General features: G+C 39.5%; 1 protein-coding gene across 2 annotated transcripts in view; it reads right to left on the bottom strand.

Annotated features, from left to right (window-relative positions):
* Positions 1 to 21,250, bottom strand: part of STAG1 (stromal antigen 1) — a 402,456-nt gene that overhangs the window by 105,771 nt on the left and 275,435 nt on the right. For both annotated transcript variants that reach the window (XM_025375719.1, XM_025375720.1), the window contains exons 14-15: positions 11,742 to 11,856; positions 2,747 to 2,864 (exon numbers count right to left, since the gene is read on the bottom strand). In XM_025375719.1, coding sequence (XP_025231504.1) covers positions 2,747 to 2,864; positions 11,742 to 11,856 — 233 coding nt within the window. The remainder of the gene's footprint in view (positions 1 to 2,746; positions 2,865 to 11,741; positions 11,857 to 21,250) is intronic.

Below are 21,250 nucleotides of genomic sequence, written 5' to 3'. Positions count from 1 at the left end.
CCCTTTACTCAAGTGTTAAGGCAGTAGACATTAGAGGGAAATTGATTTCTATCAGGGAAAATATTAAGGTTAGTTAGAAACAGAATGTGTAAGCTGGGGAGTAGTGGTGGCTCACGCCTGTAATCTCAGCACTTTGGGAGGCTGAGGCAGGAAAACTGCTTGAGCCCAGGTGTTTGAGACCAGCTTAGGCAACATGGCGAAACCCCATCTCTACTGAAAATACAAAAAATTAGGCATGGTGGTGCACACCTGTAGTCCCAGCTACTTGGGAGGTTGAGGTTGGAGGATTGCTTAAGCTGAGGAGGCAGAAGTCGCAGTGAGCTGAGAATCACATCACTGCACTCCAACCTGGGCAACAGAGCGTATGTTCATAGTCCTGTGATCACAAAAGTGGAGGGAATTCAAAATACACTGGACAGTTTCACCTAGTGAGCAGAAGGCCCTGTCAACTTAACAACAGGACCATCTTCTTTTTTTTTTTTTTTGAGATGAAGTCTCGCTCTGTTGCCCAGGGTGGAGTGAAGCAGCGAGAACTCAGCTCACTGCAATCTCTGCCTCCAGGGTTTAAGTGATCCTCCTGCCTCAGCCTCTCGAGTAGATGGGATTACAAGTGCCCGCCACCAAACCTAGCTAAGTTTTGTATTTTTAGTAGAGATGGGGTTTTGCCATGTTGGCCAGGCTGGTCTTGAACTCCTGACTTCAGGTGATCCACCTACCTCAGCCTCCCAAAGTGCTGGGATTACTGGCATGAGTCATCACGCCTGGTCTAGGGCCACTTTCTTACTAAGGATACATGGAATGAAAAAACATGTGCAAATAAAGTAAATAACAATTACAGCTAGAGACAAATATAGCATAATAAGATCTTCCTTGAAAGGTCTGACAAAAGTCTGGGAAGAATTTGTATCATACATAGTAAATAAGAAAAATGTTTTTAGTTTAGAAGAGGCATTTTGGGCCAGTTTACCAGTGTGTATCTAGGTTTAACATGAACTTGTTTCTCTCACTGAATTATGTCAAAGCCAGAATAGATAATACAAATTAGTATCATTGCTTGGAAGGAACACTGGGGGATGCTCATTCTCCCAGTAATCTGTATGGGCATTCTACTGCAGAGGATGGCTCATTATGCTCTTATAATATTTCAAAAGGATGAACCACACAGAAGGGTACAGGAAGCAGAAAAGGGACTCAATAGAACATTATCTTTCTTAATCTTCACAGCTATATAAGGTACACAAGGAAATAATCTCTGTTATAGAAAAAGGCAAACTAAGGATCAGAAAATTTGAGGACATAAGTAACAAGAGACAGAGTTAAAAATCCGAATTAATATTTCTTTAGATTCTGGCCAGATGCGGTGGCTCACGCCTGTAATTCAAGCACTATGGTAGGCCAAGGTGGGAGGATCACCTGAGGTCAGGAGTTCAAGACCAACCTGGTCAACATGGCGAAATCCTGTCTCTAATAAAAGCACAAAAATTAGCTGGGCGTGGTGGCATGTGCCTGCAGTCCCAGCTACTCAGGAGCCTGAGGCAGAAGAATTGCATGAATCTGGGAGGCAGAGGTTGCAGTGAGCCGAGAATGTGCCACTGTACTCCAGCCTGGGCGACAGAGCAAGACTCAATCACACACACAAAAAATTTTCTTTTGATTCTGAAGACCATGTTCAATCTACTGTGGGCCTTACATCAAGGCATCACTCACCTTCTAAGGCTGTTGTATGAATTAAATGAGTTACCAGTCCTTTAAAGTACTATTGTGGGCTAGTCTGAAAACCTAACCATACATAGGAAAAAGCATTTCTAGTTCTAACAAGCTAATATGCATATAATCTTTTAGAACACAACCTCTTTATTAGGTATACATGTTCAATTTGCTGTGTATATTATTAAGTAGCATATAAAAAGATGCATACTTCAAAAATTATCATGTTACTCTTATGTCCCCGTTTCTTGAACAGCCAGGTAAATGACCTTATCTCTGATTTCCTGATTTTCATCTTAAAGAAAATATAACAAAAGGGGATGGCTGTGGTTTAATTAAATCATTATGTATAAAAGGTTTTCCCCAAGTTCATATATAAATCAAGCAAAAAAACAAACAAACAAACAAAAAACTCCAGATGCACTTAAAAAAGAAAAAACCATTAAGTTACATCAGTATTTTGTATCTCAAATCAGCATCGAGAAAACCTTTATGGCCAGGTGCAGTGGCTCATGCTGTAATCCCAGCACTTTGGAAGGCTGAGGCAGGAAGATTACTTGAGGCAGTCTGGGGACCACAGTAAGATCCCCTCTCCACAAAAAATTTAAAAATTAGCTGAATGTGGTGGCATGTGCCCATAGTCTCAGGTGGGAGGATCCTTAGAGTCCAGTAGTTCAAAGGCTGCAGTGAGCTATGATTGGGCCATTGCACTCCAGCCTGGGTGACAGAGCAAGACCCTGTCACTTAAATTTAAAAAGGAAAAAGTAAAGAAAAACTTTTTTATTATATGACGCATATGGATTTTTAAAAACTTTTGTGGCATGGTGGCAGTGTTAATACAGAAAAATGTTAGAAACGATTCAGACATCCTTGTTATAGAAAACAAATTGTTCTCTTGGCAAAAAGACACAGCATGTTTATATAAGAAGCGGTCTATATACAACTGTATTGCTCGTTTTTAAGAAGCGATCTATATACAACTGTATTGCTATCAATGGAAATACAAAATCATGTAAATTAACTTGTCAAAATACTATACCTTCCTCTCCTTGAACAGGTTCTTCTAATAGCAACTCTGTCATACATTCCCAGTCTTTCAACAGTTCTTGAGAGCTCTCCCATAAACTGTCCACCAAGTAGGCTGCATGTTCATGTAACTAAAAAGAAGAAATCAAGTGTGACCCAAGAATATTTAACAAACAAACTACTAATACTAATTTAAGAAATCATTTTCTTCATAATTAAAATGGCTTGGTCTCCATGATTCTAAAAACCACTTAGAGAACAATATATATATTCACATTCCACTGTCAATAGTGTGGATGCAGTATGCAGAATTGACTTTTTACCATTTACGGTAGTAAAAGTAAGGATCTCCTAGACCAATGACATCATTTATAGATGAGGAAACTGCATAGCTAGTTAGAAAATTTTCTGAAGTTATATGTTAGATCTAGGTCACTTTTCACTATTCCTTGTGGTCTCTTCAACTATCTTTATTTTTATTTTTATTTTTTAAAGGAAATTAATCATTTTCCCTCAGAATTCCATTAGAAACTTTTGGACCAGCTGTACTTACTTCACATCTCTGTCATCTTAGTCAAAGTAAAAAATGTAAGTTACTCCATGTCTCCACTATTCTCTCATTTCCAGTGGACTCATTTCATTCCTTACTCCACCCCCATTTTTTGTTGGTCATTATTCCCTTGACAATTTTCTTTGGAGCCCATGTTCCCACAGTAAATAGTTAAGGTCTTCATCAAACACTTCACACCAAACTCTACCACTAGACAGTCATTAAGCCTTGAAGAATATTATCCTTTGTTTTTTTGAGATGGAGTCTTGCTCTATTGCCCAGGCTGGAGTGCAGTGGTGTAACCTCAGCTCACTGCAACCTCCACCTCCGGCGTTCAAGTGATTCTCCTGCCTCAGCCTCCCGGGTAGCTGGGATTACAGGCCCACGCCACCATGCCTGGCTAATTTTTGTATTTTTAGTAGAGATGGGGTTTCATCATGCTGGCCAGGCTGGCCTTCAACTCCTGACCTCAAGAGATCTGCCTGCCTCGGCCTGCCAAAGTGCTAGGATTACAGGTGTGTGCCACCGTGCTGGGCCCTGAGAATATTACTCTAATGAAGCAGAAGGTGTTGGCATTGTTCTGATTTCTTCTACTTACAAGTAACTTCTCCACCCTAATATAAAAGATCTTCCACTTTTGAGGCTCATTATATTCAGATAAACAGTCCTGGTAATCAGTGTTAGTCGAACTACAGACTGCAACCCATTCTTGGGTTGTTAAACCAATTCAATGCACTGAGAACAAAGATTCAAAAAATGATGCACAGTAGAAACAGTGCATAGCACATAGAAAGGGTAAATACTATTTTATTAACTGTAATTTGTTATATGTGCTTGTACTTCTGTAATTTTTTCTCATCATGAGTAGTGGCCCAAAAGTATGAAAGTCACCCTTCTAGATCTACTATCGGTTATCTACTGTCATCCTGGCACATTCAGCACCTGAGTTGGATTTCTTCCTCATTTCTAACTCTATAATCACTCTTCGGTGTGACTTTTTTCCCCCCTTTGGAGACAGGGTCTCACAGTATTGTTGTGCAGGCTGCAGTGCGCTGGCGTAATCATGGCTCACTGCAGCCTTGACTTCTTGGGCTCAAGTGATCCTCCGACCTTAGCCCCTGGAGTACCTGGGACTATAGGACTGTGCAACCTCGCCCTGCACTTTTTTTGTGTGTGTGTATGTAGAGATGGGTTTACCACGTTACTAGGCTGGTTTCAGTGTGAATTTTAATGACTTATGTAATGCTCTGCCTCTTCTAACACTTAATTCAGTACTTCATTTCAATTGCATTTCAAATACATACAACATGTCCCAGTGAATTCCATCAAAGCAAGAGTAAATAATATTGATTGGCATCTTTGCTTGTAAATAATATAGGCAAAGTTAGAGGCAGGTATCTTCAAACTTTCCTAATTCATATATTCTGAGAAACTATCCTTAGACCATCCATAACATTACTCCAACAGTGACAGGCACAAGAGGTGCACAACTCAAGAGTCAAAGACGAACAATCGCAGCAGAAAAAAGAAAAATAAACTGTTTCAAAACTGTTGCTATTAACCCATGCTAAATTAAAGAGTTATTGTTTAACGGGCAGAGTTTCAGTTTGGGAAGATTTGAAAAATTTCTGGAGATAAATGGCAGTGATGATTGCCTAGGAATATAAACATACTTAATGCCAATGAACTGTATACTTAACAAGTTAAATTTTGTTTTATATATTTTACAATAAAAAAACCAGCTGAGGCCGGGTGCGGTGGCTCAAGCCTGTAATTCCAGCACTTTGGGAGGCCGAGACGGGCGGATCACAAGGTCAGGAGATCGAGACCATCCTGGCTAACACGGTGAAACCCCGTCTCTACTAAAAAAAATACAAAAAACTAGCCGGTCAAGATGGCAGGTGCCCGTAGTCCCAGCTACTCGGGAGGCTGGGGCAGGAGAATGGCGTAAACCCAGGAGGCGGAGCTTGCAGTGAGCTGAGATCCGGCCACTGCACTCCAGCCTGGGCGACAGAGCGAGACTCCCGTCTCAAAAAAAAAAAAATTCAGCTGAATATGCTTTTATGCTTGATTATGAGTATTTCTGTAGAATAGGTATATAAAGATTTACAATTGTATATATTTGGCAGAGTATACCTTCAATAAATATAAAATATCCCCTTTCTATCCCTTTTAATGTTTTTGGTCTTTAATTCTGGTTTATCTTGTATTGATATTGCCCCCTCTGCTATCTTTGTGTAACCATTTATTAGTTATTTCCAGCCTTTATCCAGCCTATTATTTATAAACTTCCTCTAATTTATTTTAAGATGTGTTTGTAAATAGCATATAGCTATTTTTCATTTATTTCAATCCCAAATGATAATCTGCATTTTAATAAAACATGTTAATTTATTTACATTTATTGGGATTACTACTGAAAATATTGCTGGCATTTTATTCTCTGTACTCTATTTGTGATGTTTCCTTGATTACTTTATCTGTCCTTCATTCATGGTTTTATTTTCCAACATTTTTCCATTACCAAAATCCTTAGCCTGTTTATCACTTCTCTTCATTTAATTTGAACATTATACTCCTACATTTAAAAAATTAATAGATATTTGCCTTAAACATCAATGTCATAGTTTTTAGGTTTAGCTCTAAGGGTTTTTTTTTCAAATTTATTTGCTCACCAGTGTTTCTTATACTCTTCTTTTCCTTTTATTGTATTGATTTTTCACTTACCGAGAAAACATGTTCAAGTAATAATCTGCATTTAGAGTCTATTAGGCAGTAATCTGACTGTATGTCCTTCAATTTAGTTCTTTCCTTTCATTGTTTTTTTTTTTAATTATTTTATTTTCAGACGCAGTCTCACTCTGTCGCCCAGGCTGGAATGCTGTGGCGTGATCTTGGCTCACTGCAACCTCCGCCTCCCGGGTTCAAGTGATTCTCCTACCTCAGCCTCCCGAGTAGCTGGGATTACAGGCACCCGCCACCACACCAGGCTAATTTTTATATTTTTAGTAGAGACAGGCTTTCACCATGTTGGCCAGGCGGGTCCTGAACTCCTGACCTCAGGTGATCTGCCTGCCTCATTCTCCCCAAGTGTTGGGATTACAGGCATGAGCCACCATGCCTGGCCTCCCTCCATTGTTTCTGTTCTCTTACATAGCTCCTACTATGCAATATAATAAAATTTCTTAATCTATACTGTACCTTAAGTTTCTTTCATACTTTTGACACAGAGTCCTGCTCTGTTGCCCAGGATGCAGTGGTGTGATCTCGGCTCACTGCCATCTCCTGCCTCACGGATTCAAGCAATTCTCCTGCCTCAGGCTCCTGAGTAGCTGGGACTATAGGTGCATGCCACCACACCACCCTGCTAATTTTTGTATTTTTAGTAGAGACTAGGTTTTACTATGTTGGCCAGGCTGGTCTCGAACTTTTGACCTCAGGTAATCCACCTGCCTCAGCCTCCCAAATTGCTGGGATTACAGGCATGAGCCATCACGCCTGGCTTCTTTGGGAAATGTCTTCAACACATCTACAATAAGCTGTCAATTTTCCTGTCTAAAATGACTGCCACAATTAGCCTTGTCATTCATAAGAAGGGTCACTGGCCGGGCGTGGTGGCTCATGCTTGTAATCCCAGCATTTTGGGAGGCCACGGTGGGCAAATCATGAGGTCAAGAGATTGAGACCATCTGGCAAACATGGTAAAACCCCCATCTCTACTAAAAACACAAAAATTAGCTGGGCGTGGTGTCACATGACTGCAGTCCCACCTACTCAGGAGGCTGAGGCAGGAGAATCACTTGAACCCAGGAGGTGGAGGTTGCAGTGGGCCAAGATTGCACCACTGCACTCCAGTCTGGCAACAGAGCGAGATTTGGTCTCCCCCCCCAAAAAAGAAGAAGAAGAAGAAGAAGAAGAAGAAGAAGAAGAAGGGTGACCATACTGCCAGATTATCCAGAAATGTTCTGGGTTGTTCTTGTTGTTTTGAAATAATTACTAATAGCATCTAGCATCCTTATCCCTCTGAAAAGCAAAGCATCACACTTTTTATTTTTTTTTGAGCTGGAGTCTCACACTGTCACCCAGGCTGGAGGACAGTGGCACAATCTCGGCTCTCTGCAAGCTCTGCCTCCTGGGTTCATGTTATTCTCCTGCCTCAGCCTCAAAGTAGCTGGAACTACAAGTGCCTGCCACCAGGCCCGGCTAATTTTTTGCATTTCTAGTAGAGACGGGGTTTCACCATGTTAGCCAGGATGGTCTTGATCTCCTGACCTCGTGATCTGCCCGCCTCAGCCTCCCAAAGTGCTAGGATTACAGGCGTAAGCCACTGCACCTGGCTGCATCACACTTTTTATAATAAATTCTGGAGTCATACTACCTCTAGGGAAATCCAGACTCATCACATTCAAGTACGACTTATCCAACTATCTGGCGGGCATCTAAAATACAAGGTATTTTGTCATCCGAAATCAATGGCTGTCACAGGTTAAAACATCTTAAAAAATCACCTTTTGGTACCAAAAGAAAATAAAGTTACAGACTTGTTTAGGCAGATCTCTTAATCACATTTTACCTGCACTGTAAACTGATTTCAATTCAGCATTTTATAATTCTATTAAAATGTTACTACTTCTCATTTCGGTAAAATAATCAGTTCAGTTTATCCCAGGTAGATGCCTGTGTATTTGTCTGTTCTCATGGTGCTAATAAAGACATATCCGAGACTGGGAAATTTTTAAGTGAAAGAGGTTTAATGGACTCACAGATCCACATGACTGGGGACGCCTCACAATCATGGCAAAAGATGAAGGAAGAACAAAGGGACATCTTACATGGTGGCAGGCAAGAGAGCTTGTGCAGGGGAACTCCCATTGATAAAAACATCAGATCTCGTGAGACTTATTTACTACCATGAGAATCGTGTAAGAAAAACTGCCCTTATGATTCAATTATCTCCACCTGGTCCCATCCTTGACACGTGGGGATTATTACAATTCAAGATGAGATGTGGGTGGGGATAGGGCCAAACCATATCAGTCTGTAACTCATCTATAAAAGACTCCCTTGGCTGCAGACAGTGCTTCATGCCTGTAATCTCAGCACTTTCGGAAGCTGAGGAGGGTGGATCACTTGAGGTCAGGAGTTCAAGTCCAGCCTGGCCAACATGGCGAAACCCCATCTCTACTAAAAATATAAAGATTAGCCAGACGTAGTGGCACATGCCTGTAATCCCAGCTACTCGGGAGGCTGAGATGGGAGAATCGCTTGAACCCAGGAGGCAGAGGTTGCAGTGAGCTGAGATTGCACCACTGCACTCCAGCAAGACTCCATACCCCTAAAAAGACTCCCTCTACTTTATTATTTCTAAAGTCTCTTTCAATTTAGTATTTCACAAGTCTATTACTAAATTTTACCAATTGAAGTGTGTGACAGTAAAACAAAGAGAAATTCAGAGTAGAGCATAATTGGAATACCATCACACTATAAGAATATGGCTTAATTAAGCATTCATCCTAGGGGAACACAAGTATAAAAAGATAAGAGCAGAGATTTTCACAAAGAAAATTTCTTGTGAAACACAGGAGACCATAAAAGTCAATATAAACACCATGAATCATAAGAATCAACCTTTCAATACTATTTGCAGTTTCTTTTGTAGCTGTCAAGAATGCAATACAGGGCCAGGTGTGGTGGCTCACGCCTATAATTCCAGCACTTTGGAAGGCCGAGGCAGGTGGACCACTTGAGGTTAGGAGTTCGAGACCAGCCAGACCAACATGGTGAAACCCTGTCTCTACCAAAAATACAAAAATTAGCCAGGCATAGTGGTACACACTTGTAGTCTCAGCTACTTGGAGGCTAAAGTATGAGAACTGCTTGAATCTGGGAGACAGAGGTTGCAGTGAGCTGAGATCATGCCACTGCACTCTAGCCTGAGTGACAGAGCAAGACTCTGTCTCCAAAAAAAACAAGGAAAAAAAAAAAAAAAAAATGCAATACAGGATAACTGACAAATACATTCTAATACTGTTGTAAGACTTTAGAAAATGGTAGCAAACACAGGAATACAGTAAGACCATCTGAAAATTGTGCAGTAATAAACATTACAAATTACTTCTTTAAATAAACGACAAACAGCCTGAAACTAAGTATTCATGCCTTTTAATAAATTGAAAAGTCCTTGAGCTTTCAGAGATAAAAAACATTTTCCTTTAATTAATAATCAAAGTCAGTTAGCGAAGATCATCATATTCCCTAAACTTTTCAGTAGTTATCTCATACTTATCAATTTCTGAAACTATTGTTGCTTTTTTGTTTTTTTTTTTAAGAGACTAGGTCTTGCACAGGCTGGAGTGCAAATGGTGCAATCATAGCTTACTGCACAGCCTGTGCAACTCCTGGGCTCAAGGGATCCTCCCACTTTAGCCTCCCAAGTAGCCACCATGCCTGGCTACTTTTTATTCCATTCCTCTAAAACCTAAGGGAGATAAGAGTATAAGTTGAGATGGTTTACTAGACATGTGATATTTATGGGGTAGTTAGTGTTTTACCAAAAAAATTCACATTTTGCATTTTATTCTGTAATATATCTACCCTGGCTTGTTAAGAAAATAATGCTTCAAATCATTAGTATGCAAAGTGTGATCCTTGGACCAGGAGCATAAGCACTATCTTGGAGACTGTTAGAAATGCAGAATCTCAGGCCCCGTTCTAGAGCTACTGAATCAGAACTGGCATTTTAACAAGATCCTCAGGTAATTTGTATACACATTTAAAACACTATTAAACACATTCTTTACTCAAATTCAACTCTCTAGCTAGTTTTGTTTCTGACTTTATTTCTCTATTCATTGGTAACTCTCTTAAAAAATAGCAGCAGCTCCTTCACCACTTTCTGCTATTTTGCCCTAACACCCTTCATTCCACTGACTGAGTTCTTACTTCTCTAATTTTAATTTTCATACAGGCTACCTGTTTGTGTCTCTCTTCCTTATTCCTACGAAGTTCCCCTCTTACTCTCAAACTTGAGCATTCATAGAATCGTTTCTCTTCTTCACTGACTTTTAGCACAAATCAAAAACACTTTTTAACAAATAAAATTGAGAGTCCTAGGTTTCCAGATGTTCTCTACTTCTTTTGCAACTCTATTTTGTTTGCTTATTTATTTTAATTTTTTTTGAGACAGAATCTGGCTCTGTGGCAAAGGGTGGAGTGCAGTGGTACAAAATCTCGGCTCACTGTATGCAATCTCTGCCTCCTGGGTTCAAGCGATTCTTGTGCCTCGGCCTCTTAATTAGCTGTGATTAGGTGTGTGCCACCACGCCCAGCTAATTTTTTTCTATTTTTAGTAGAGACGGACTTTTGCTATACTAGCCAGGCTGATCTTAAACTCCTGGCCTCAAGTGATCTGCCCACCTCGGCCTCCCAAAGTGCGGGATTACAAGCCTGAGCCACTGCACGTGGCCTGCAACTCTATTTTCAACCATTTCTAAATGAAGAAGTTATTCAGGAGTTCTTCAGATTTAATTTACCATTTCCCCATGACACGGCAGTAGTAGGAAATACAGATTAAAAAACAAAAAACAAAACAAAAAAATACCCACACCATTTTGGTGGAAAAACCAAAGCTTACTTGTAAAAACAGATCCTGACATATAAGTGTTAATTACAAAATTGTTTAAGCAATAACTGAATATAGCACATAAAAACATTGCTATGAGGCTTGTACAAATATCAAAACATGAATTCATATTTTTCTTTCTCCTTACTAAATAATTTTCAAACAAGATAAAACTAGTGTTATTGACAGTCTGACAATTTTCAAAAACTGTTTAATGTGATGTAACAGCTATAGGCATAAAAACAAAAGAGGGAACAATAAAAAAAAGGTATGCAGGCTGGGCACGGTGGCTCATGACCATAATCCCAGCACTTTGAGAGATCAAGGCAGGTGGATGACCTGAAGTCAGGAATTCAAGACCAGCCTGGCCAACATGGTGAAAATCCGTCTCTACTAAAGAAACAAAAATTAGCTGGGCATGGTAGTGAGCACCAGTAGTCCCAGCTACTCAGGAGGCTGAGTGAGGTAGGACAATCCCTTGAACCTGGGAGGCAGAGGCTGCAGTGAGCCAAGATCGCACCCCTGTACCCCAGCCTGGGCGACAGAGTGAGACCCTGTCTCAAAAGAAAAAAAAAAAAAAGTTATGCAGTATTGCAATACTGTAAAAGTTTAACAATTGCCAGTCTGTATTCAGTATTGATCCACACCTACATGTATATTCAGAAATTCTTTCCACAAAAGGTAAAGGACTGCTTCTATATCATGCAGTTCATGAAGGCAACTTTATAAGAAACAGACTTGTTTTTATTTGATTTAAAAAAAATTAAAATGAAATGACAATTTTATTTAACATGTAATATAATAAAAATAAATGAGTTATCTTAAAACATTTTTTACCTCACTTTCAAGAAAGAAAAGAACCAGCATCCTAATGAGGTTTCCATTCGGGCTGTTTCTTCCCCTCCTCTTTGCTAATGCTTCTTCTGCTTGTGGGTCATGTCTGCTAAATAGCCTGGAAATAAATAACAGGGCATTGCAAAGTTACATGAATATGAACTGTAGTGTTCCCTCACCACACAAATCATTTCAGTGTTTAACAGCAACAACAACAAAAAATGGGGCGGGGCGGGGGGGAGGTGGCGGTGTGGAGAGAAAAGTGTATCAGAGATCAGGCCAGGTGCAGTGGCTCATGCCTATAACCCCAGCACTTTGGGAGGCCAAGGCAGGTGGATCATGAGGTAAGGAGATCAAGATCACCCTGGCTAACACAGTAAAATCCCGTCTCTACTAAACATACAAAAAATTAGCTGGGCATGGTGGCGGGTGCCTGTAGTTCCAGCTACTCAGCAGGTTGAGGCAGGAGAATGGCATGAACCCGGGAGGTGGAGCTTGCAGAGAGCTGAGATTGCACCACTGCACTCCAGCCTGGGCGACAGAGACTCTGTCTCAAAAAAAAAAAAAAAAAAAAGAATATCAGAGATCAGATTATTCATCTATTTCAATACAAAAATGTAACTGATGTCATTATAGGTCGGAAAATGGTGGAATCTGAACAATGTCATATAGGTTAAACTAGACATAAAATGTAAAGGGAAACTTTTACTGATGAACAATGTTCAAATATGTGTGAAAATGACAAGCACTGCTATTATCCTGTATGACTGATACTAGAATATGTAATTTTAAACTGGGTTCTATTTTCTTTTTTCTTTTTTTTTTTTTTTTGTTTTTGAGACGGTGTCTCGCTCTGTCACCCAGGCTGGAGTGCAGTGAGTGGCATGATCTTGGCTCACTGCAACCTTTGCCTCCCGGGTTCAAGCACTTCTCCTGCCTCAGCCTTCCAAGTAGCTGAAATTACAGGTGCCCACCACCACACTGGGCTAACTTTTGTATTTTTAGTAGAGGTGAGGTTTCACCACATTGGCCAGGCTGGTCTCAAACTCCTGACCTCAAGTGATATGCCTGCCTTGGCCCTGAGTTCTATTTTCTTAAAACACTGATTTCACAGTCATATAATTACAACATATAACCAAATGTTTCAGCAATAATTACAAAAATTCACACCTTATTATCTAGAAACATTACCCATGAACCCAACAGTTTTTAGTAAAATGACATTAATGATAAATTAATAAAAATATCATGTAGTAGCAAAACATATGAAATATGGCCAAAAAAAGTGAAATTTTTAATTTGTTTAGATTTATTCTAACAAAACTTAAAAACTGCTAAGTTGGCCGGGCACGGTAGCTCACGCCTGTAATCCTAGCACTTTGGGAGGCCGAGGCAGGCAGATCACAAGGTCAGGAGATCGAGACCATCCTGGCTCACACGGTGAAACCCTGTCTGTACTAAAAATACAAAAAGTTAGCCAGGCGTGGGGGTGGGCACCTTAGTCCCAGCTACTAGGGAGGCTGAGGCAGAAGAATGGCGTGAACTCGGGAGGTGAAGCTTGCAGTGAGCCCCAGTGGTGCCACTGCACTCCAGCCTGGGTGACAGAGTGAGACTCCGTCTCAAAAAAAAAAAAATTGCTAAGGTACATTATTTCTAGGCATTGCTCTAGGTAAAAGGGATATTAGGAGCAAACGACGACAAAATCCCTGTTCTCTTGGAGCTCTCACTTTAGTGAATAAACGGTACACAAATATATACTGTTGCTGGTTATAAAGAAAAAAAAAAAGGTATATGTATATAGCATGTACTAGTTTATATGTAAAAGTCAGAGTAGGCCTCTCAAATGAGAGGTAATATAACTGAATAAAACGAGAATAATTTCATGTGATATTATAAGAAACCAATCTCTAGCAGAAAACGATTACAGAGAAGCTGAGTTTTTCTGGGGGGTGAGTGAAGAGGAAGGCATATTAGTGGACTAGAGAACTTATCTTGAAGCTGTATCTATACAGCTATCATTTAAGAGAAGGTTCTGTTTAATGGGTGACTTTCAGAGGGATGGTAAACGGAAAATAGGAATATCCCTGATAAGTGAAATATACCAATCTATTTATTTATTATTTTTTGAGACAGAGTCTCGCTCTGTCACCCAGGCTGGAGTGCAGTGGCCCAATCTCTGCCTCCTAGATTCAAGCGATTCTTGTGCCTCTCAGCCTCCCAAGTTGCTGAGATTACAGGTGCCTGCCACCATACGTGGCTAATTTTTGTTCTTTCTAGTAGAGATGGGGTTTCACCATGTTGGCCAGGCTGGTCTTAAACTCCTGACCTCAAGTAATCCACCCGCCTCAGTCTCTCAAAGTGCCGGGATTACAGGCCTGAGCCACCGCGCTCGGCTTATTTTATGTTTTTTTGAGATGAAGTCTCACTCTGTCACCCTGGCTAGACAGCAATGGCATGATCTCTGCTCACTGCAACCTCCACCTCCTGAGCTCAAGAGATTCTCCTGTCTCAGCCTCTGGAGCGTTTAGAATTACAGGCGTGTGCCACTATGCCAGGCTAATTTTTTGTATTTTTAGTAGAGATACGGTTTCACCATGTTGGTCAGGCTGATCTCAAACTCCTGACCTCAAGTCTTCCACCTGCCTTGGCCTCCCAAAGTGCTGGAGTTATGGGGATGAGCCCCATGCCCAGTTGTACCAATTTAAATAATTCCATTTAGTGCATATAAATGAGGCACTAAGGAATTTGCTTAAATTTTGAGTATTAAAATGTGGAATTTTTGATGATGTATTAAAATATTGATTTCAGACAGATCTTACTACTTTTTGGATGATTGGTTAATACTGTGAAAAGCTTATGACTAGACTACAAGACACTATATGTGTGTGGATGTGTACATTTAAGTATCTTTGAAAGCTGATCATGGAACTCCTGGGGATACTCCACAGCTTATTTAAGATTTTCTAAGTCACCATATTAAATGATGGAAGAATGATAAGAGAGATCATTAATCAAGTCATTAAACTGTAAGTTTCTCCAAGACAGGGACCTAAAATACACTTACGGAGTGAAGCTTTCATTTGCATAAGAATTGGCCTAATTTTCACAAAGGAACAAAAACTAATGGAGGCTCATCCTTCTGGATTTCTGTGGAAGACATTCTAACAAAAATTTTTTTGGTGTTCTGATATCAGCAAGATGGTGGAACAGAAGACTGCCCAGCATCACTCCCCCTACAAAAATACAACCAGAAACTATTCAAACACAAGAATACCACTTGAATATGCTAGAACTCTGAAGAGAAGTAGAGAAACCCTTTGGGCCCACAGAATCAAGAAACTATGATTAGTAAGAGAAATAGTCATTTCACACTGTGCCAACTGCCCCCTCCCTACAAGCCAGCAAAACTCAAAGAGAATTGCCCTCGACCCATGATTGCTAAGATAAGAGGGAATTAGAAGTGGAAAATTGCTCTCCTTGCTAGTCTGGGAATCTTCACAAGAAGATCACTCCAGTTCCATCCCACAGAAACCACTGGGAGTGCCAGGAGGCCAGAAAAACCTGGGGTTCACTGGGGAGAAAGAATAGGGGGCTGATCACAGTAACTGGTGCACAGATCTTGGTGGCCACTTGGCACATTGACCAGTGGGGATGCCATGTTGAAGGGAGTGGCCAGTACAAAAGCACTGCAAGGGGCATAATCCACAGGAAGGATCAAATCCCTAGATATATTTTCCACAAAGCCCAGATGACTGTATAAAGTCTTTCCTTGGCCTGGAAACAACTTAAAGGCCGGGATTAAGTTGCAGTACCCACTTAAGTATTTCCCAGGTTGGGAAATAATGTAAGGCCAGCAATATAGTTCCAGCGCAGTGTTCCAGTACCAAGAGTCTTCACCAGACTGAGAAAGAACAGAAGTGCAGTGACTTGGTTCTGGAATACTGTTTAAATTCCAGCATTCACTATAAGTTCTTGCCAGACCAAGAAAAAAACAAGAGGCCATGGTTCAAGTTCTGAAACTAAGAAGTAAAGATCTAGTACTACCAAAGCAAACCTGCAAAAAGTGGAAGCAGTAGCTATCTCTTCAAATACACAAGCATCAACTTAGGTCAGGGAAATATTACACTACCAAACAAAACCAGTAGAGCTCCAGCAACAGATCCGGAAAAACTGAAAATCTATGAAATGTCTGACAGGCAATTCAGGGTAATCCTCTTAAAGAATTTTATGGATTTACACACACACACAAAAATCCAAATAGAAAACTAAATCAAATTTGAAAAATAAAATGAGAAATACGAATAGAAACAATTTTTAAAAATCAAATATAAATCCTAGAAATAAAGAATGTAACTGAAGTGAAAAACTCACTAGAAAGCTTCAATAGCAAACTTAACCAAACAGAGGAAAGAACTAGTGAGCCTGAAGGCAGAACATATGAAATTACCTAGTCAGAAGAGCAAAAAGAAAAATTTTAAAAAGCCTATGAGAATTATGGGACACGTTCAAGCAAACTAACTTCTGCAAAATTAGCATTCCCAAAGGAGATGAGAGAGAAAAAGGGCCTAGAAAGCATATTAAAAGAGTAAGGCTGAAAATTCTCCAAATCTGGAGAAAGACAACAGCATCCAGGAACAGAAAGCTCAGATGTCATCAAACAAATTCAACCCAAAGAGGAATTTCCCAAGTCACATCATAATCAAATTAGCAAAAATCAAAGACAAAGAAGAAATATCCAAAGCATCAAAAGAAAAGAATCGTATCATATTCAATGGAGCTCCTATATGGCTTTCAATAGATTTATCGGCAGAAACCTTGAAGGCCAGGATAGACTGAGATGCTATATTCAAAGTTCTGAAGAAAGAAAATCGCTATCCAAGAACACTGTACCTAACAATATCCTTCAAACATGAAAGACAGATAAAGACTTTCTCAGACAAATAGAAGCTGAGGGAATTCATCAACACCAGATCTGCCTTATAAAAAATGCCAGAAGAAGTTCTTCAGTTTGAAAGACATGAATGCTAATGTGTTGGTAGAAGAGCTCAGGCAGGACTGGCTTATCTGTCATAATATAAAAGAGTCTTGGAAAATGTTTGGGGTCCAGGGTCTAAAACTCCTTGTGGCCTCTGGAACACCAAACTCTGTGCCAAAGTGAGGAAGGCTGCCCTGCCGTATCACAAATATAAGCCCAGGGCATAAAACCCCTCGTGGCTTGGATGGAATCCAGGGCTCGGGGCATAAAACCCCTCGTGGCCTCTGGAATGTGCGCAGACTTGTCGGTTGCTCTCCCAGGCTCGTAAACATGTTCTCCATTATCTCGAGCAGCAAAGTATATTCTATATGCGTCAAAGAAAATGCTAAACTGTCACAGATACACTTGATGCACCACTACCTATCTATCCTCATGTCCTCACATCCTCACCTGTTTACCCCCACATCCAAACATCCTCGCTACCTGCTTCTTTGTTTGATCACCAATAAATAGTGTGGGATCCCGGAGCTCGGGGCCTTCACAACCTCCATACTAGCGTTGGCCCCCTGGACCCACCTTATGCACTCACTCTTAACTTGTCTTTTCTCATTCCTTTGACTCCGCCGGACTTTGTAGCCCCCACGGCCTGGTGTTGGGTCTGATCACCCCAACACTAACGTGTAACAAGAAAACTTCAAGGTATAAAATTCACTGGCAAAAGTAAGAAAACTGAAAAAAATTCAGAGTACTCTAATACTATAAATGTGGTAAGTAAATGACTTATATCTTAAGTATGAAGACCACAAGAAAAAACTATTAAAAATAACAACCGGGGCCAGGCATGGTGACTTATGCCTGTAATCTCCAAACTTTGGAAGGTGGAGATGGGAGGAGCTTAGGAGACCAGCTTGGCAACATGGCAAAATCCTGTCTCTACAAAAACAAAAAACAAACAAACAAACAAACAAAAAAAACCCCAAAACAAACAACTGCAACAATTGCTGAGATAAGCAAAATTTTTAAAATGTAAATTGAAACATCAAAAAGTCAAAATGTAAGAGGGGATCTGTGTTAAAGTGTAAAGTTTATTTATGATATTTTGCAATCAAAGCTAAGTCATTATAAGTTTAAAATAACCTGTATTTTTTTCTGTATTTTTTTTTTTTTTGACAGTGAGTCTCGCTCTATCACCTAGACTGGAGTGCAGCAGCACGATCTTGGCTCACTGCAACCTCTGCCTCCTAGGTTCAAGCGATTCTCCGGCCTCCCAAGTAGCTGGAATTACAGGCACCTGCCATCACACCTGGCTGATTTTTGTATTTTTAGCAGAGATAGGCTTTCACCATTTTGGCCAGGCTAGTCTTGAACTCCTGACCCCAAGAGATCTGCCTGCCTTGGCCTCCCAAAGTGCTGTGATTACAGGTGTAAGCCACCGTGCCCTACATAAAATAACCTGTTTTAACTACAAGATATTTTTTATAAGTCTCAGTGTAATCACAAAGCAATATCTATAATAGATACAACAGAAATAAACAGCACAGAATCAAAACCTACTACTAGATACAGAAAAATCAATGGGATCTACAAAACAACCAGAAAACAGCAACAAAATGGCAATGGTAAACACATGCCCATCAATAATAATCCGGAAGGTAAATGGATTAAATTATCAAATTGAAAGACATAAAGTGACTGAATGGATTAAAAAAAATGACACAACTATATTCTGCCATAAGAAACTCACTTCATCTGTAAAGACACACACAGACTGAAAGTGAAGGTATGGAAAAAGATAATCCATGCACTTAGAAACCAAAAATGTAACAGGACTGGCTATATTTGTTATCAAATAAAATAGACTTCAAGTCAAGAATGATTAAAAAAAGACAAAGAAGGCCAGAGGGGTGGCACATGCCTGTAATCCCAGCACTTTGGGAGGCCGAGGCGGGCGGGTTACAAGATCAAGAGATGGAGACCATCCTGGCCAACATGGTGAAACCCCGTCTCTACTAAAAATATAAAAATTAGCCAGGTGTAGTGGCACATGCCTGTAGTCCCAGCTACTCAGGAGGCTGAGGCAGGAGAACTGCTTGAACCCAGGAGGTGGAGGTTGCAGTAAGACAAGATGGCGTCACTGCACTCCGGCCTGGCGACAGAGCAAGACTCTTTCTCAAAAAAAAAAAAAAAAGAAAAGAAAAGAAAAGAAAAAAGACAAAGAATACCATTTTACAATGGTAAAGGGTCAATATGACAAGAGGATGTAACAATTGTAAATATCTGTACACTCAATATTGAACCTCCCAAATACATTTTAAAGATTAAGACATAAGGAGAGAGAGAAACTGCAATACAATAGTAGTAGTAGGGGACTTCAACATGCAACTTTCAGCAATGGGAAGATTATCCAGACAGAAAATGAATCAATGATTCCAAAGAAACACTGGAGTTAAGCTGCATTCTAGACCAAATGGACCTAATAGACATTTACAGAACATTCCATCTAACAGTTGCAGAATACTCATTTTTCTAGTAACAAATGAAACATTCTCCAGGACAGGCTACAAGGTCACAGAAGAAGTCAACAGATTTTAAAATATTGAATGCATATTGAGTATCTCTTTTAACCATAATGGAATAAAACTAAAAATCAATTACAGAAGGAATGGAAATTGTTCAAGTTCATGTAAATTAGACAACACGCTCCTGAACAACAAATGGGTTAAAGAAGAAATTTCAGAATTTCGTGAGAGAGAAGAAAATAGAAACACAACATACTAAAACCTATCAAGTACAGCCAAAGCAGTTCTAAAGGAGTTTATACCAATAAGTATCTATATCAAAAAACTAGCAAAACTTCAAACAGACGACAATAATGAAACACAGCAAGGAACTAGAAGACTCACAAAAACAAACAAAAAACCAAAATTAGCAGAAGGAAAGAAATAATAAAGATCAGAGAATAAATGTAATTAAGACTAAATACAAAAGACAAATGGAACCACAAATGAACAAACCTTTAGCTAAACTAAAAAAAAAAAAAAAAGAAAGAAAGAATACCCAAATAAATAAAATCAGAGACAGAAAAAGAGACATTACAATGGTTACAAGAGAAATACAAAGGATCGGTAAAAACTATTATAAACGTCTGTATACCAACAAAATGTAAAACCTAAAAGAAATGAATAAATTCTTGGACACATGCAACCTATCACAAATTAACCATAAAGAAATAGAAAACCTGCCGGGCATGGTGGCTCACACCTTTAATCCCGGCACTCTGGGAGGCCAAGGCAGGTGAATCACCTGAGGTCAGGAGTTGGAGACCAGCCTGGCCAACATGGTGAAACCCCGTATCTACTAAAAATACAAATATTAGCTGGGCATGGTGGCAGGCACCTGTAATCCCAGCTACTCGGGAGGCTGAGGCAGGAGAATCATTTGAACCCAGGAGGCGGAGGTTGCAGTGAGCCGAGACCGTGCCATTGCACTCCAGCCTGGACAACAAGAGCAAAACTCCGTCTCAAAAAAAAAAAAAAAAAAAAAAAAAAAGAAATAGAAAACCTGTTGAACAGACCAATAATGATATTGAAGCAGTAATAAAAATTAATGATATTGAAGCATTAATAAAAAGTCTCCAAACAAACAAAAAAAGCCCAGTACCTGATGGCTTCACTGCAGAATTCTACCAAGCATTTAAAGAAGAACTAACACCAATTCTACTCAAAGTATTTCACAAAATTGAAGACAAGGGAACACCTCCAAGCTCATTGTATAAGGTCAGCCAAACCAGACAAAGACAAAATAACAACAACCACAAAAACTATTAGACAATATCCCCAGTAAACATGCATGTAAAAATTCTCAACAATAACTAGCAAACCAAATTTAACAGCATATTAAAAAGATAATGTACCATAATCAATCAGGATTTATATCAGGGACACAAAGATAGCTTAACCATATGCATTATCAATAAATGTGATACATCACATCAACAGAAAGACAAAACTTATGACCCTCTCAATAGAGAAAAAGCATTTGAAAGAAATCAACATCCCTTCATGATAAAAACTCTCAATAAACTAGCAAAGATGAAACACATCTCAAAATAATAAAGTCCATATAAGACAAACCCACAGTTACGATCACATTAAATGGGGAAAAGTTGAAAGTCTTTCCTATAAGAACTCAAGACCAGGATGTCAACTTTCACCACTTTTATACAACATAGTACTAAAAGTCCTAGTCAGAGCAATTAGGCAAGAGAATGAAATAAAAGACATCCAAATTGGAAAGAAAGAAGTCAAGTTATCTTTGTTTGTAGATGGCATAATCTTATATTTACAAAAACAGACTCCGCACAAAAAATTGTTAGAACTAATAAATTATGAAAAGTAGAATACAAAATCGACATAAAAATCCGTAGCATTCTTATACAGCAAAAGTGAACAATCTGAAAAAGAAGTCAAGAAGTCAATCTCATTTCCAACAGCTACCAAAAAAAAAAAAAAAAAAAAACCCAGCTGGGAATAAATTT

This window comes from Theropithecus gelada, chromosome 2 (assembly GCF_003255815.1).
Source record: "Theropithecus gelada isolate Dixy chromosome 2, Tgel_1.0, whole genome shotgun sequence".
NCBI lineage: Eukaryota > Metazoa > Chordata > Mammalia > Primates > Cercopithecidae > Theropithecus > Theropithecus gelada.
This window is presented reverse-complemented; position numbering and strand designations above follow the sequence as displayed.